This window comes from Salvelinus namaycush, chromosome 27 (assembly GCF_016432855.1).
Source record: "Salvelinus namaycush isolate Seneca chromosome 27, SaNama_1.0, whole genome shotgun sequence".
NCBI classification, from domain to species: Eukaryota; Metazoa; Chordata; class Actinopteri; order Salmoniformes; family Salmonidae; genus Salvelinus; species Salvelinus namaycush.
In genome coordinates, this window is record NC_052333.1 from 13,393,818 (window position 1) to 13,411,768 (window position 17,951).

General features: G+C 42.5%; 1 protein-coding gene across 1 annotated transcript in view; it reads right to left on the reverse strand.

Annotated features, from left to right (window-relative positions):
* LOC120022205 (juxtaposed with another zinc finger protein 1-like) overlaps nucleotides 1-17,434 on the reverse strand; it is a 41,704-nt gene extending 24,270 nt beyond the window's left edge. The window contains exon 1 of the mRNA XM_038966079.1: nucleotides 17,194-17,434. Within this exon, the coding sequence (XP_038822007.1) occupies nucleotides 17,194-17,308 (115 nt within the window). The 5' untranslated portion in view covers nucleotides 17,309-17,434. The remainder of the gene's footprint in view (nucleotides 1-17,193) is intronic.
* Nucleotides 17,435-17,951: the final 517 nt, after the last annotated feature.

Genomic DNA, 17,951 nt, shown 5'->3' on the forward strand with positions numbered 1-17,951 from the left:
AGCCGTGTATTGCTGCATGAGATCTGATCACCTGAGCGAGAGGTTCAATAATTAGAGCAAAGAGCATAGGCGACAGCGCACAACCCTGCCTTGTCCCTCTATAAAAGGTTAACTTCTACTTGGTCACAATCCCGGATCCGGGAGCACCCCCATCAGTAAAAAAGCTGACTAGCATAGCCTAGCATAGCGTCACAAGTAAATACTAGCATATAAATATCATTAAATCACAAGTCCAAGACACCAGATGAAAGATACACATCTTGTGAATCCAGCCATCATTTCTGATTTTTAAAATGTTTTACAGGGAAGACACAATATGTATTTCTATTAGCTAACCACGATAGCAAAAGACACAACTTTTTTTTTCCACCATTTTTTTCCTGCAGTAGCTATCACAATTTCGACCAAATAAAGATATAAATAGTCACTAACCAAGAAACAACTTCATCAGATGACAGTCTGATAACATATTTATTGTATAGCATATGTTTTGTTAGAAAAATGTGCATATTTCAGGTATAAATCATAGTTTTACATTGCAGCCACCATCACCTCTCACCAAAGCAACTAGAATAACTACAGAGACCAACGTGAATTACCTAAATACTCATCATAAAACATTTATGAAAAATACACAGCGTACAGCAAATGAAAGACAGAGATCTTGTGAATCCAGCCAATATTTCAGATTTTTTAAGTGTTTTACAGCGAAAACACAATATAGCATTATATTAGCTTACTACAATAGCCAACCACACAACAGCATTGATTCAAGCCAACAATAGCGATAACGAATAAACCAGCAAAAGATATTAATTTTTTCACTAACCTTCTCAAACTTCTTCAGATGACAGTCCTATAACATCATATTACACAATACATATAGAGTTTGTTCGAAAATGTGCATATTTAGCGGCACAAATCGTGGTTATACAATGAGAATAGTAGCCAAGCTGCCAACAAAATGTCGGGAGAAATCTTGGGAGAGGCACCTAATCTAATCAGTAACTAATCATAAACTTGACTAAAAAAAATACAGGTTGGACAGCAAATGAAAGATACATCAGTTCTTAATGCAACCGCTGTGTTAGATTTTTAAAATTAACGTTACTACGACATACAGCGTGCGTTAAAGCGAGACCGCACCGAAATTAATGGTGGAATAGGAGTTTTACATTTTTCAACAGAACAACGAATTAACATCATAAATACTTCTTACTTTTTGATGAGCTCCCATCAGAATCTTGGGCAAGTTGTCCTTTGTCCAGAGGAATCGTTGCTCGGTTGTAGATTGTCGCCTTCAACTTTGGAATTAGCAGTAAACATTAGCCATGTGGCGAAGACGTGTCCAACTCACTATAACGCAGCACTAAGAAATATCCGAAAATCGCAATATACTGATATAAACTGATATAACTTGGTTTAAAATAACAACATTATGATGTCTTTAACACCTATATCGAATAAAATCAGAGCCGGATATATCTAAGGCCTATAACGGGAGCTTTCCAGAACGCAATCCTGAGGTCTGTCTTGCGTCATGGCGAATGATGAAAAGACTGCACCCCACGTTCCCAGACCATTTATATGGCCTCAGATCTGCCTAGCAACTCCATTCCAATTTTCACTATTTGCTGACATCTAGGGGAAGGCGTATGCAGTGCATCTCGACCAATAGAAGACATGCAAATTAATAAACTGACCCCAGAACAGCCTGCCTGATTTCAGATTTCTCACTTCCTCACAGGAAAATTGCTCCAACTTGAGTTCTGTTTTACTCACAGATATAATTCAAACGGTTTTAGAAACTAGAGAGTGTTTTCTATCCAATAGTAATAATAATATGCATATTGTACGAGCAAGAATTGAGTACGAGGCAGTTTAATTTGGGAACGAAATTTTTACAAAGTGAAAACAGCACCCCCTATTGAGAAAAGGTTAACCTTTCTGAACCACCCATCCCGAATCCGGGATAATTGTCATCAGCAACGCTGAATAGCATAGCGCCACAGTCAAATAATATTACTAGAAAATATTCATATTCATGAAATCACAAGTGCAATATTGCAAAACACAGCTTAGCCTTTTGTTAATCCACCTGTTGTCTCAGATTTTGAAATTATGCTTTACAGCGAAAGCAATACAAGCGTTTGTGTAAGTTTATCGATCGCTCGACAAAACATTAAGTACACTTAGCATCAGGTAACTTGGTCACGAAAATCAGAAAAGCAATCAAATGAATCTTTTACCTTTGATGATCTTCGGATGTTTTCACTCACGAGACTCCCAGTTAGACAACAAATGTTCCTTTTGTTCCATAAAGATATTTTTATATCCAAATACCTCCGTTCGTTATGTGCGTTATGCTCAGAAATCCACAGGAAAACGCGTTCACGACAACGCAGACAAAAATTCCAGATAATATCCATAATGTCCACAGAAACATGTCAAACGTTTTTTTATTATCAATCCTCAGGTTGTTTTTCAAATATCTATTCGATAATATATCAACCGGGAGTGTTGGTTTTTCAATAGGACCGGGAGTAACAATGGCCGCCTTTCTCTGTTGCACACAACTCACTCTGAGAGCCCCCACCTATCCACTTACGCAATGTGATGGTTCTCGCTCATTTTTCAAAATAAAAGCCTGAAACTATGTCTAAAGGCTGTTGACACCTTAGGGAAGCCATAGAAAAAGGAATCTGGTTGATATCCCTTTAAATGGGTGATAGGGATGCAGAAGAACAGAGAGGTTTCAAAAACAGAGGCACTTCCTGATTGGATTTTCCTCAGGTTTTAGCCTGCAATATCAGTTTTGTTAAACTCACAGACAAAATTTTGACAGTTTTGGAAACTTTCGAGTGTTTTCTATCCTAATCTGACAATTATATGCATATTCTAGTTTCGGGGGCTGAGAAATAGGCAGTTTCAAATGGGTACGTTTTTTAGCCAAAAACGAAAATACTGCCCCCTACACTTAAGAAGTTTGATGTTCACAGAATGTTGGTTCTGTGAGGAGCTGAGGATTCAACCTCCAGACCCTCTCGTTTGGTACGATGTCACCCAATCTCAGGGAGAAGGTGAGTGGACTGTGGTCAGAGATTATAATATTATGATACCTCACATTACAGGTATAGGGGAGTAATTTCGCATCAACCAAAAAGTAGTCAATTCGGGTATAAACATTGTGAACATGAGAGTAAAAGGAGTATTCCCTACCCGTAGGTTTAGAGATCCTCCATATATCAAATAAGTTAGAATTTTTTATGTAGGTATTCAAGAATTCGCTTGAATAGGAGGTAGGGGTACGCCGGGTAGAGGATCTATCCAAATATTGGTCTAGCACACAGTTAAGGTCCCCTCCAATGACCAGGTTAGTATGGGAGATATCTGGAATCAGGGCAAGGACTCTTGAAAAAAGAGGGGTTATCAATGTTTGGCCCATAGATATTTAGTAGAGTTACAGAAGTAGAGTGGATCTCTCCTATTACGATCACATAACGGCCCTCTTTATCCGCAATTGTGGTGTTATGTAGAAAGGGAATTCCGTTCCGTACCAGAATCGCTGTGCCTCGTTTTGGCGGAGAAGTTAGAGTGATACACTTTCCCCACCCATCTACATTTTAAGTCTGCTATGAGAATTGTTTTTCAGATGGGTTTCTTGCAAAAATATAATATCAGATGAGAGTGCTTTCAAGTGGGCTAGGACCTTGCCTCTCTTAATTGGTTCGTTTAAACCTTTGACATTCCAGGAAGTAAATGAAAGCCCCGCCTTCCTCTCGTTTGTAGTTCCTAAGGTGGCCTGCATAACACGGAATTCAATAAAAAGGTAAGAAAGCGCACCAAACCATCACGATCAGCATATGTAGCACCTACGCCCGAGCAGTATCCAACCGACCCCTCCCCCCCGGCAAGCATCTTTACTCTCCTTAGTGCTGCTTTTGAAACCATCGATCACCACATTCTTTTGGAGAGATTGGAAACTCAAATTGGACTACATGGACAAGTTTTGGCCTGGTTTAGATCTTATCTGTCGGAGATATTCGTTTGTCTCTGTAGATGGTTTGTCCTCTGACAAATCAACTGTAAATCTCGGTGTTCCTCAAGGTTCCGTTTTAGGACCACTATTGTTTTCACTATATATTTTGTGATGTCATTCGGAAACATCATGTTAACTTTCACTGCTATGCGGACGACACACAGCTGTACATTTCGATGAAACATGTTGAAGCCCCAAAATTGCCCTCGCTGGAATCCTGTGTTTCAGACATAAGTGGATGGTGGAAAATGTTCTACTTTTAAACTTGGACAAAACAGAGATGCTAGTTCTAAGTCACAGGAAAAAAGAGATCTGCTGTTGAATCTGACAATTAATCTTGATGTTTGTACAGTCATCTCAAATAAAACTGAAGGGCCTCGGCGTTACTCTGGACCCTGATCGCTCTTTTGACGAACATATCAAGACTGTTTCAAGGACAGCTTTTTTCCATCTATTTAAGATTGCAAAAATCAGAAACTTTGTCCAAAAATGATGCAGAAAAATTAATCCATGCTTTTGTCACTTCTAGGTTAGACTGCTGCATTGCTCTACTTTCCATCTACCCGGATAAAGGACTAAATAAACTTCAGTTAGTGCTAAACAAGGCTGCTAGAATCTTGACTAGAACCAAAAAATTTGATCATATTACTCCAGTGCAAGCCCCTCTACACTGGCTTCCTGTTAAGGCAAGGGCTGATTTCAAGGTTTTACTGCTAACCTACAAAGCATTACATGGGCTTGCTCCTACCTATCTTTCCGATTTGGTCCTGCCGTACATACCTACACGTACGCTACATTCACAAGACGCAGACCTCCTTACTGTCCTTAGAATTTCTAAGAAAACAGCTGGAGGCAGGGCTTTCTCCTATAGAGCTCCATTTTATGGAATGGTCTGCCTATCCATGTGGGAGACGCAGACTCAGTCTCTACTTTTAAGTCTTTATTGAAGACTCATCTTTTCAGTAAGTCCTATGATTCAGTGTAGTCTGGCCCAGGAGTGTGAAGGTAAACGGAAAAACACAACGAACCGCCCTTGCTGTCTCTGCCTGGCCGGTTTCCCTCTCTCCACTGGGATTCTCTGCCTCTAACCCTACTACAGGGGCTGAGTCACTGGCTTACTGGTGCTCTTCCATGCCGTCCCATGGAGGGGTGCGTCACTTGAGTGGGTTGAGTCACTAACGTGGTCTTCCTGTCTGGATTGGCGGCCCCACCTCGGGTTCGTTCCGTGGGGGAGATCTTCGTGGGCTATACTCGGCCTTGTCTCAGGATAGTAAATTGGTGGTTGAAGACATCCCTCTATTGGTGTGGGGGCTGTGATTTGGCAAAGTGGGTGGGGTTATATCCTGCCTGTTTGGTCCTGTCCGGGGGTATCGTCGGACGGGGCCACAGTATTTATGCTGCAATAGTTTGTGTCGTGGGGCTAGGGTCAGTCTGTTATATCTGGAGTATTTCTCCTGTTTTATCCAGTGTCCTGTGTGAATTTAAGCTCTCTCTCTCTCCCTCTCACACTCTTCCCCCCACCTGGTCGTGCTGCTGCTCCAGTTTCAACTGTTCTACCTGCGGCTATGGAACCCTGACCTGTTCACCGGATGTGCTACCTTGTCCCAGACCTGCTGTTTTCAACTCTCTAGAGACAGCAGGTGCAGTAGAGATACTCTGAATGATCGGCTATGAAAAGCCAACTGACATTTACTCCTGAGGTGCTGACCTGTTGCACCCTCTACAACCACTGTGATTATTATTATTTGACCCTGCTGGTCATCTATGAACGTTTGAACATCTTAGCCATATACTGTTATAATCTCCACCCGGCACAGCCAGAAGAGGACTGGCCGCCCCTCAGAGCCTGGTTCCTCTCTTGGTTTCTTCCTAGGTTCCTGCCTTTTTAGAGAGTTTTTCCTAGCCACCGTGTTTCTACACCTGCATTGCTTGCTGTTTGGGGGTTTAGGCTGGGTTTCTGTACAGGACTTTGTGACATCAGCTGATGTAAGAAGGGCTTTATAAATACATTTGATTGATAAATACATTTGATTGACTTAGGTAGCCTATGACAACAAAAAGTAAAAGTGTACCACATGACAGAGTCATATACCGTTTTGCTAACATGAAATAGAAAAGGATGGCATTGGCGTTCAACTAGTCTACAAGTAGGGTGAGACTATATACAAGGGGTACCGGTACAGAGTCAATGTGCAGAGGCACTGGTTAGTCGAGGTAATTTTTTTATTTCACCTTTATTTAACCAGGTAGGCTAGTTGAGAACAAGTTCTCATTTACAACTGCGGCCTGGCCAAGATAAAGCAAAGCAGTGCGACACAAACAACAACACCGAGTTACACATGGAATAAACAAGCATACAGTCAATAACACAATAGAAAAAAAATAAAGTCTATATACAGTTTGTGCAAATGGCGTGAGGTGGTAAGGCAATAAATAGGCCATAGTAGCAAGTCATTACAATTTAGCAAATGAACACTGGAGTGATAGATGTGCAGATGATGATGTGCAAGTAGAAATACTGGTGTGCTTGGACCATGTTAGTTTGTTGGTGATGTGGACACCAAGGAACTTGAAGTTCTCAACTTGCTCCACTACAGCCACGTCGATGAGAATGGGGGCGTGCTCGGTCCTCCTTTTCCTGTAGTCCACAATCCTCTCCTTAGTCTTGGTTAAGTAGAGGGAGAGGTTGTTGTCCTGGCACCACACGGCCAGGTCTCTGACCTCCTCCCTATAGGCTGTCTCGTCATTGTCGGTAATTACAGGAGGGGACTGAGCACGCACCCCTGAGGGGCCCCTGTGTTGAGGATCAGCGTGGCGGATGTGTTGTTACCTACCATTACCACCTGGGGGCGGCCTGTCAGGAAGTCCAGGATTCAGTTGCAGAGGGAGGTGTGTAGTCCCAGGGTCCTTAGCTTAGTGATGAGCTTTGAGGGCACTATGGTGTTGAACACTGAGCTGTAGTCAATGAATAGCATTCTTACAAAGGTGTTTCTTTTGTCCAGGTGGGAAAGGGTAGTGTGGAGTGCAATATAGATTGCATCATCTGTGGATCTGTTAGGGCGGTATGCAAATTGGAGTGTGTCTAGGGTTTTTGCGATAATGGTGTTGATGTGAGCCATGACCAGCCTTTCAAAGCAATTCATGGCTACAGACGTGAGTGCTATGGGACGGTAGTCATTTACGAAGGTTACCTTAGTGTTCTTCCGAACAGGGACTATGGTGGTCTGCTTAAAACATGTTGGTATTACAGACTCGGACAGGGAGAGGTTGAAAATTTCAGTGAAGACACTTGCCGGTTGGTCAGCACCAACAGCACTCGCAGTACACGTCCTGGTAATCCATCTGGCCCTGCAGCCTTGTGAATCTTGACCTGTTTAAAGGTCTTACTCACATCAGCTGCGGAGAGCGTGATCACACAGTCGTCCGGAACAGCTGGTGCTCTCATGCATGTTTCAGTGTTATTTGCCTCGAAGCGAGCATAGAAGTAGTTTAGCTCGTCTGGTTGGCTTGTGTCACTGGGCAGCTCTCGGCTGTGCTTCCCTTTGTAGTCTGTAATGGTTTGCAAGCCCTGCCATATCCGACGAGCGTCGGAGCCGGTGTAGTACGATTCGATCTTAGTCCTGTATTGACACTTTGCCTGTTAGATGGTTCATCGGAAGGCATAGCGGGATTTCTTGTATGCTTCCGGGTTAGAGTTCCGCTCCTTGAAAGCGGCAGCTCTAGCCTTTAGCTCAGTACGGATGTTGCCTGTAATCCATGGCTTCTGGTGGGGTATGTAGGTACGGTCACTGTGGGGATGACATCATCGATGCACTTATTGATGAAGCCAATGATTTATGTGGTGTACTCCTCAATACCATTGAAAGAATCCCGGAACATATTTCAGTCTGTGCTAGAAAACTTAAATATTTTTATATTTTATTGACCGAGTCACTGGTGCTTCCTGCTTAAATTTTTGCTTGTAAGGAGGATAGAATTATGGTCAAATTTGCCAAATGGAGGGTGAGGGAGAGCTTTGTACGCTTCTCTGTGTGTGGAGTAAAGGTGGTCTTGAGTTTTTTTCCCCCTCTGGTTGCACATTTAACATGCTGTTAGAAATTTGGTAAAACAGATTTAAGTTTCCCTGCATTAAAGTCCCCGGCCACTAGGAGCACCAAGCCTCTGGATGAGTGTTTTCCTGTTTGCTTATGGCGGTATACAGCTTATTGAGTGCGGTCTTAGTGCCAGCATCAGTCTGTGGTGGTATGTAGACAGCTACGAAAAATACAGATGAAAACTCTCTAGGTAGATAGTGTGGTCTACAGCTTATCATGAGATACTCTACCTCAGGCAAGCAAAACCTCAAGACTTCCTTAGATATCGTGCACCAGCTGTTGATTACATATATGCATAGTCTGCCACCCCTTGTTTTACCAGACGCCGCTGTTCTATCCTGCCGTTACAGTGTATAACCAGCTGTATGTTGACAATGTCGTCGTTCAGCCACGACTCCGTGAAGCATAAGATATTCCAGTTTTTAATGTTCTGTTGGCAGTTTAATATTCCTTGTAGGTCTTCAATTTTATTTTCCAATGATTGCACGTTAGCTAGAAGAAAGGAAGGCAGGGGGGGTTTATTCGATCGCCTGCGAATTCTCATTAGGCAGCCTGACCTCCGTCTTTTTTTTCTCCATCGTTTCTTCACGCCAATGACAGGGATTTGGGCCTGTTCCCGGGAAAGCAGTATGTCCTTCACGTCGTGCTCGTTAAAGGAAAAAAAAGCTTCTGCCAGTTCGTGGTGAGTAATCGCTGTTCTAATTCGAGGTCGACCGATTAATCGAAATGGCCGATTAATTAGGGCCGATTTCAAGTTTTCATAACAATCGGAAATCTGTATTTTTTTACACCTTTATTTAACTAGGCAAGTCAGTTAAGAACACATTCTTATTTTCAATGACGGCCTAGGAACGGTGGGTTAACTGCCTTGTTCAGGGGCAGAAAGACAGATTTTTACCTTGTCAGTTCAGGGATTCAATCTTGCAACCTTACGGTTAACTAGTCCAACGCTCTAACCACCTGCCTCATGAGGAGCCCGCATGTTACGCGAATGCAGTAAGAAGCCAAGGTAAGTTGCTAGTTAGCATTAAACTTATCTCATAAAAAACAATCAATCAATCATAATCACTAGTCATGGTTGATGATATTACTAGTTTATCTAGCGTGTCCTGCGTTGCATATAATCGATGCAGTGCGCATTCGCGAAAAAGGACTGTCGTTGCTCCAACGTGTACCTAACCATAAACATCAATGCCTTTCTTAAAATCAATACACAGAAGTATATATTTTTAAACCTGCATATTTAGCTAAAAGAAATCCAGGTTAGCAGGCAATATTAACCAGGTGAAATTGTGTCACTTCTCTTGCGTTCATTGCACGCAGAGTCAGGGTATATGCAACAGTTTGGGCCGCCTGGCTCATTGCGAACTAATTTGCCAGAATTTTACGTAATTATGACATAACATTGAAGGTTGTGCAATGTAACAGGAATATTTAGACTTATGGATGCCACCCTTTAGATAAAATACGGAACTGTTCCGTATTTCACTGAAAGAATAAACGTTTTGTTTTCGAGATGATAGTTTCCGGATTCGACCATATTAATGACCTAAGGCTCGTATTTCTGTGTGTTATGTTATAATTAAGTCTATGATTTGATAGAGCAGTCTGACTGAGCGATGGAAGGCACCAGCACGCTGGTGCTTCAAGCATTGCGCTGTTTATGACTTCAAGCCTATCAACTCCCGAGATTAGGCTGGTGTAACCGATGTGAAATGGCTAGCTAGTTAGCGTGGTGCGCGCTAATAGCGTTTCAAACGTCACTCGCTCTGAGACTTGGAGTAGTTGTTCCCATTGCTCTGCATGGGTAACGCTGCTTCGAGGGTGGCTGATGTGTTCCTGGTTCGAGCCCAGGTAGCGGCGAGGAGAGGGATGGAAGCTATACTGTTACACTGGCAATACTAAAGTGCCTATAAGAACATCCAATAGTCAAAGGTATATGAAATACAAATCATATAGAGAGAAATAGTCCTATAATTCCTATAATACTACAACCTAAAACTTCTTACCTGGGAATATTGAAGATTCATGTTAAAAGGAACCACCAGCTTTCATATGTTCTCATGTTCTGAGCAAGGAACTTAAACGTTAGCTTTCTTACATGGCACATATTGCACTTTTACTTTCTTCTCCAACAATTTGTTTTTGCATTATTTAAACCAAATTGAACATGTTTCATTATTTATTTGAGGCTAAATTGATTTTATTGATGTATTATATTAAGTTAAAATAAGTGTTCATTCAGTATTGCTGTAATTGTCATTATTACAAATAAATAAATAAAAATCGGCCGATTAATCGGTATTGGCTTTTTTGGTCCTCCAATAATCGGTATCGGCGTTGAAAAATCATAAATCGGTCGACCTCTAGTTCTGATGTCCAGAAGTTATTTTCGGTCATGAGAGACATTAGCAGCAACATTATGTACAAAATAAGTAAAAAAATAAGTTAAAACGAACATTTAAAAAAAAAATTACATAAAAACACAAATCGGTTAGGAACATGTAAAACGTCAGCCATCTTCTCCGGCGTCGTCCATTTAGCAACATTGATTGGACTAAATTGTTTTTGGTAGCTGTAAGTTTGTTTTCAGTGTATTAAACGAACCATATATAGCCTTGTTGATTTGATGATGTTTAAATGTTTAAGTTGAAATGGTGCTGGAATAGCAGAGACAATGTGTCTGTTGTCTTTGTGCGGACTTCCGGTAACTCCGTGGTTCTAAATCAGTAGTTTAGTAAACTGTCGAAAACATTAACTTGCTTGACCATGCTGCAGGTGATAACTGTTTGTATGCAATATTTGCTTTGTGGGTTTTCGCCAGACAGAGTTTGCTCTCCGGTTTTGTGATTAAACAAATACAGTGGGGAGAACAAGTATTTGATACACTGCCGATTTTGCAGGTTTTCCTACTTACAAAGCATGCAGAGGTCTGTAACTTTTATCATAGGTACACTTCAACTGTGAGAGACGGAATCTAAAACAAAAATCTAGAAATTCACATTGTATGATTTTTAAGTAATTAATTTGCATGAACTAACGGGTTATAGAGCAAACATAATTATCACAACATAGGTTGTAATATGGCTTTTTTAGTGTCTTGTCTTCTTCAGTGATTTTACCCACGCACCACTACTGCTTTATAGACAGACTTGAAAGCCAGATCTGTGAATATTGTAACAGCAAAAACAGGTTAAACTATTTTGATAAAATCATATTAGTGGGTCTTATGGTTGTGGAAGGCTTGTATTTAGCCTAGGTATAACGTCACAAGCCCTGAATTCGTTCGATTATTGCTACCTGTTTGAAATGCAGTGTATTTGACCTTTAAATTATACAACAACGCTTAGAGAAAACATTTAGATATATATCGTCAATCGCCCATAAGTAAAAAATAAAATAAAGACATGGTTTTTAGGCCATATCGCCCAGCCCTAATGTCAAGCTCCCCAAAGCTAACCACATACTCTAGCACATTGGGGATGGGGGAATTAAGTAAACCAGGTGCAGAGACGGGGAGAGCAATAAATGTTCCCCAACTTTATGGCTTCCGTTCACCTAGCAGGACAGGAAGCAAGTACACTCCTGATACCGCCACTTTGACCTTTACACACACACACACCCACCCACCCACAGAAGTGGTCCCGTGTGGCTCAGTTGGTAGAGCATGGTGCTTGCGTCGCCAAGGTTGTGGGTTCGATTCCCAAGGGGGACAAGTATGAAAAATGTATGCACTCACTACTGTAAGTTGCTCTGGATAAGAGCGTATGCTAAATGACAAGAAAAACTAAATCAAACGGAGCTTGTGTCACACTGGTCCATTTCTCTCCAAAAGACATTGAGTGGCATGGGTGTGTTCCTGCGTATAAGAGTGTAAATTGGGGGCATAAGAGAGTCATAAATATAGTCCAAATTAGTGTTCCTGTCATTAAATCAGCTACCCATCAAACAGCACTCTACGAACTTCAACACAACATTGCTTTTCTGACCAACAGTCTACTACTACCTCCTACCGGTCAAAGATAAGGCCCCACCTGTGTGTGCATTTTTTTGTTTAACTATACTTGTGGGCACCAGAAGTCCTCACAAGGATAGTAAAAAAAGGAACATTCGGACAAGTGGGGACATTTTGCCAGTCCCCATGAGGAAAAATGCTATTTTAGGCTTAGGTTTAGGCTTCGGGTTAGAATTAAGGTTAGGAGTTAAGGTTAGGTTTAGGTAAAGTTTTAGGGTTAGGAGTTTGGGGTTAAGGTTAGGCTTAGGTTAAGGGTTAAGGTTAAATTTAGGGAAAATAGTATTTTGTATGGGAATCAATTATTTGGTCCCCACAAGGATAGCAATACAAAACTGTGTGTATATGTGTGTCACAGCAGGCCAAGAATGCGGGTCTTGTTTTCCAGACTGCTAATTAAGCCAGAGTGTGTTTTAATGTGTTTCTGAAGCAGCAGGCACCGGATGGAGAGAGAGGGAAGAGAGAAAAAGGAGGAGTGGGGAAAGAGAGGGAGGGTACACCCCTCTGTAATTAGACTTCCCAGTGCATGTTGGGGCTTTCAGGCCCTGTGACTTCTGAGGGTGTGCGTGTGTTGCGGTGGTGTATTTTCCATTCTGGGACACACTAATTGCCTCGTTACGCCCAGACAGGTCATTTGGAGCACACACACACACACACCTTCCATGTCACACCTCAGCATTGAGTTCAGAGGGGGAGAGAGGAAATAGCCACCAACACACCAGGCATCAACAACAAACATGGACCCTGTTCAAATACTTATACAGTGTACCCTACCTTCCACCCTTCCTTCCCACCTCCATCCAGGTCCTGGATTAAATCACTGCTTTCACATCCTACACACATAACGTAATCACACAAGAAAAAAACACATATGCCTACTCCAAAAATGGAGTTAAGACAAACTAATAACACAGGAAAGGATGCCTTTTTCAACTATAGAGACACACTCCAAAGTTGGAACAGCAACAGTACAGTAGTCAGTAAGCAATAGTAAGCGCTTAACACAACAGTGAAAAGAAACAGTGCTACACTGGCCCCTTCTGGTCACAGACAGATATACAGTGCCTGTACTATGATTACATTATATTAGCAGACTCACATACACAACAACCTTAGATCTAGGTTACATTTGACAGCCAACAGGATACATGAGTAACAGAGACAAGATGTACTAGCAACATTTACCAATTTAGGAAGCACTGTGTGTGGCATCTCTGCCTCTCCCTCTCTGTTTCCCTCTCCTTCACGCTCGTCCACTCCTCTTTCCTCCCCTCTCTCTATCTCTAGGTAGGACAGGGGAAGGGGTGGTTTCAGGTGCGAGGCATGTATCTACTTGTTCAGGTAAAGACAACAGAACACTGGCAGTCTGGCACATAGTTAGCCAAGGCTGACATCACTACATTGCTCTTCTCTGACCACACACACATCTAACTTAAAGACATGATCATACATGTAACCTACATACAGGACAACCCAGTACCTTAGAAACACAAACGTGCACAGTCCTGAAGGGCCACTGAATGTCTGTAGATGATCATTTGTCCTATATAGACACTGAATAAAAATATAAAACGCAACATGTAAAGTGTTGGTCCCATGTTTCATGAGACAAAATAAAAGATCCCAGAAATGTTGACTTCTCTCAATATTTTGGCACACATTTGTTTACATCCCTGTTAGTCAGCATTTCTCCTTTGCCAAAATAATCCATCCACCAGACAGATGTGGCATATCAAGAAGATGATTAAACAGCATGATCATTACACAGGTGCACCTTGTGCTGGGGACAATAAAAGGCCATGATAAAATGTGCAGTTTTGACACACAACACAATGCCACAGATGTCTCAAGTTTTGAGGGAGTGTGCAATTGGCATACTGACTGCAGGAATGACCAACAGAGCTGTTGCCAGATAATTAAATGTTAATTTCTCTACCATAAGCCGCCTCCAATGTCGTTTTAGAGAATTTGGCAGTACGTCCAACTGGCCTCACTACCGCAGACCACGTGTAACCACGCCAGCCCAGGACCAGGCTTCTTCACCTGCAGGATCGTCTGAGACCAGCCACCTGGACAGCTGATGAAACTGAAGAGTATTTCTGTCTGTAATAAAAGCCCTTTTGCGGGGGGAAAACTCATTCCGATTGGCTGGGCCTGGCTCCCTAGTGGGTGGGCCTATGGCTGCGCCCCTGCCCAGTCATGTGAAATCCATAGATTTTGGCCTAATGAATTAATTTAAATTGACTAATTTCCTTATATAAACTGGAACTCTGTAAAATCGTTGAAATTGTTGCATGCTGCATTTATATTTTTGTTCAGTATATTTCTCATCTGTGGTGGGAAGGCTCTTTGATATCAAGGTTTCTTTACAGGAGGTCCCGTTAATATTGATGACAGAGTTCCCTTTCAAAATTCTGCAACAAAACCTAGCATGATGCCACCAAATAAACCCTATCAATGGTACTGGAGTTCCAGCAGATGATGAACAGCATACTATTAGATTCTCTGACACTAGATGGCAGCGCTGTATCTCTAAATATGGACTACACACTCTCTGCAGCTGAACATGTCTGAGTCCTGGTGGACAACCCGGCATATCACTAATGAAATGAGTCTGTTCACCTGCACAGAGAATACTCATCTTCTGTATTGTAATTATTGATTTGTTAACAATTGAATGGTGAATATACTGCACAAGAGGAACCAAAGACAAACAACAAAACACAAACACACACTCCTTGCTGGCTGGACAGATCTAACGAGAGTATTGATCTGATTATGTGTTATTAATGGTGTCAGTCATTGTAGCGATGCAGCTGTAGGGTCGACTCATTGACCCCACTGATCAGACCGGTGACCCCTGTTCTGCTCAGCTGCCTTAGGAGCCAGATGGTGAGTGTGTGTGGGGAGGGGGTTGTATTTATCCTTGTGGGTACTAGGAATCCCCATAAGGAGAGTAAAACAAGGAAAATTCTCCCCTGTGGGGACATTTCCCAGGTCCCCACAAGGACAATGGCTATTTTAAGCTCAGGGGTTAGGTTTAAGGTCAGAATTAGGGTTAGGTTTAGGTCAAATGTATTTTTAATAGAAATACATTTTAGGTTCCCACACGTATAGTAATACCAAACGTGTGTGTGTGTGTCGATCTACTATCCTCGTGGGTACCGGAAGTCCCCAAATGTCCCCACAAGGATAGTAAAACAAGCCTAAAGGCTTAGGAGTTAGGTTTAGGGTTACAATAAGGTTTAGAATTAGGTTTAGGGGTTAGGAGTTTGGGTTCAGTTAAGGGTTAGTGAATATTGGATTTCGCATGGAAATCTATTTTAGGTCCCCACAACAATAGTCAAGTATGTGTGTGTGTCTGTACACAGTATGTGGATGCGTGCTCACTGCTCTAAGCCCAGCCTACCAGAGATAATAATATTGCTAGGCTCTGAGCTAACCTACTCTCTGAGATAGATAGCTGACCCTTTCTCTCATCAGCTGATGCGAGTGTGTATATGATGTATGGTGATGATAGGTCTTCTGCCACATCTCCACCAAAACCCCCACTGCACCCCTGTCCTGTAATTAAACAACATCACGGTCACAGCTGGCTGGGGCGGAGCCTTCTTTGTATGAGAGGCAGCAGGTGTGCTGCCCCTAGGCCAATAGCATGCTCCCATCCCCCTCTGTGACAGCCTGTCTCCATGGAGACCAGCTCAGTGGAGCATCCCTTGCCCGCCCCCTCCATGTGTCTATGCTGGTATGAAACACATGGACATAAGCGATGGGCATACCATTGGCATTAATGTTGCAAAATACATAGCCCTAAATGTTATTACCTCACATGATGAAAGGACTCATTTTTTTATCTAATGGGCAAGATTAGATAAGATGTCTGATTTAGGGGCCTCCGTGCTCCTGAGACAACCAGACCAAAGGACACATTTGTGGACTTCCTCTTCTGAGAACCCTGTGGTGTTTTGGAGTAAATCACCATGTTATTGTCTGACCTGGCATCTTTCATGCATAGATAGCATTGATCATCCGATTTGGCCTATTCTTACGAGATAACCTAATATTTGACTCATTGCCGCAGCTGTTTTGTGATAAGTGACTCAGACAAATGGTTTTTGGTAGCATATTAAACCTCTAAGGCCTCGTAGTTATGATAACTATGCGCAATAGCTTATGGTGAAAATATTGCGTTGTACGATACTGATACATAGGCATATGTTTAATAACCATTTATATTTTTATATAAAATGAGTGCAGTCTAAATGTGATTCATGATTGCTGCAAATTTGAACTGTAGCATATCGCCTAAAGCCAAGCAAATGATACGAGCGCCTATTTTGTGGTAATCTGCAACAAGTTGAAACATTGTATCGTTACATTTTTGCAAATCAAGCACCTGAGACTGCAGACTGGAAACAATCTATCTAGAAAAAGGGGAAACAACTTTGCTGGCACAAAATTCAAAACATTTCAGCTGACAACAACCAAATAATATGATCAACTCTGACTTACAAACAAAACATAGGCTACCTGATAGGTACAAGTCTACTACTAAACCAGCGGCATTTATTATTCTAGTTGTAACTGAGTCGAGTCAAATCAATTATAATTTACAATTAAGTATTATCTTAACGCATTTTCTGGGTGAGAACAGCTGAGTACTTGTTGTGGCGAGAGATAAATGGCGAGAGATAAATCTCAATCAGCGAAAGGTGCTCCGCTGTATTGTAACACGGGCCTAAACGTAAACACAGGGACCAATGCAAAACCTCTGCCTGGCTAGACTATGCTAGCCTAGCCACCTATGACAACGTTATTAGTTTAATAGAAAATAGATCAACTTACGCCCTTGCTGCATAATAATAATGCAAAACTAAACCCATCCACTAAATCCGAGGGGAAGTTTGTTTTCTCATTTTTTATTCTGCATTTGCAGCGAAAGGGTAGCAAGCAGGCAGGCATAGCGGAATGCAATGGAACCGTGTTCTTCTAGCCTAGCATTTGGGCTAGCTAGCTAACTATGCTACCTCTCTCCTTCCCCAACTCACCGATGTGATTGTCCTCGATATGGACGATGAGCTCGGCCAGAGACTCGAACTGGAGCCCACAACCCCCGAACCTGCAGGAGTTGGAGAAGAAAGACGCGGCGGCGATGCCTGTCATGGTTGCTGACTAGTGCATTCACTGGGAGTTCGGTAGCCGAGGCGGGCTTTGGATCCAGGGAAGGAGCAGGGCAGAGCGGGGAGCAGCGTAGCAGACACCGGGCAGCCAGGCAGGACAGTCACAGCAGCGGCGGACGCAGCTGGGGTTGTCAGTAGTTACCACAGCCACAAAGTCATAAACCCCGCCTACAATGTGTTTTCTTCAAAAGGTCGATGTCCGCGCCCCCGCGGAAATCTAATTAGCATAAAAATCCCCATTAAAAACTGTCAATTTAGGGCCTTCAGAGTGGTCCAGCAATCTAAGGCACTGCATCACTACAGACCCAGGCGGTCATGGCCAGCCATGACCCAGGAGACAGCACACAATTGGCCTAGCATCATCCAGGTTAGGGGAGAGTTTGGCTGGCAGGGATTTCCTTGTCCCATTGCACTCTAGCAACTCCTTGTGGCAAGCCAGGCACCTGCAAGCTGACTTCAGTCACCAGCTGGACTGTGTTTCCCCTGACACATTGGTGCAGCTAGCTTCCAGGTTAAGTGCACAGTGCAGCTTGGCAGGGTCATGTTTCAGAGGACACATTTTTATTGAACCCTTATTTTACCAGGTAAGATGACTGAGAACATATTCTCATTTACAGCAACAACCT